At 63.1% G+C, this 241-nt stretch overlaps 1 protein-coding gene across 1 annotated transcript in view; it reads left to right on the top strand.

Moving 5' to 3' along the window:
- Window positions 1–65: 65 nt before the first annotated feature.
- Window positions 66–241, top strand: part of LOC104271650 (proto-oncogene tyrosine-protein kinase LCK-like) — a gene marked incomplete at its 5' end in the record, with an annotated part of 3,617 nt that continues 3,441 nt past the window's right edge. Inside the window, one exon of the mRNA XM_009866379.1 lies at window positions 66–164. Within this exon, the coding sequence (XP_009864681.1) occupies window positions 66–164 (99 nt within the window). The remainder of the gene's footprint in view (window positions 165–241) is intronic.

The raw sequence follows: 241 nt of genomic DNA, 5'->3' as shown, positions 1-241 counted from the left end.
TGCTGGAGGGGCCCATGAGGGGTCCTGGCAGCTGGGGGGGGTCTCACCTCTCTGTGTCCTTGCAGGAGCGGGGAATGGTGGAAGGCACAGTCACTCACCACCGGCCAGGAGGGTTTGATCCCCTACAACTTCGTGGCCATGGTGAACAGCCTGGAGCCCGAGCCGTGAGTAGGGGTTGAGTAGGAGCCATGTCCCGGCAGCAGCTGTGCTGATGGAGGGGGGAAGGAGCCAAAAGCATCAC

Source organism: Apaloderma vittatum, unplaced genomic scaffold (assembly GCF_000703405.1).
Source record: "Apaloderma vittatum isolate BGI_N311 unplaced genomic scaffold, ASM70340v1 scaffold30073, whole genome shotgun sequence".
In the NCBI taxonomy this organism is placed as follows: domain Eukaryota; kingdom Metazoa; phylum Chordata; class Aves; order Trogoniformes; family Trogonidae; genus Apaloderma; species Apaloderma vittatum.
The sequence above is the reverse complement of the archived record's forward strand: the minus strand, read 5'-3'. Positions and strand labels throughout refer to the sequence as shown.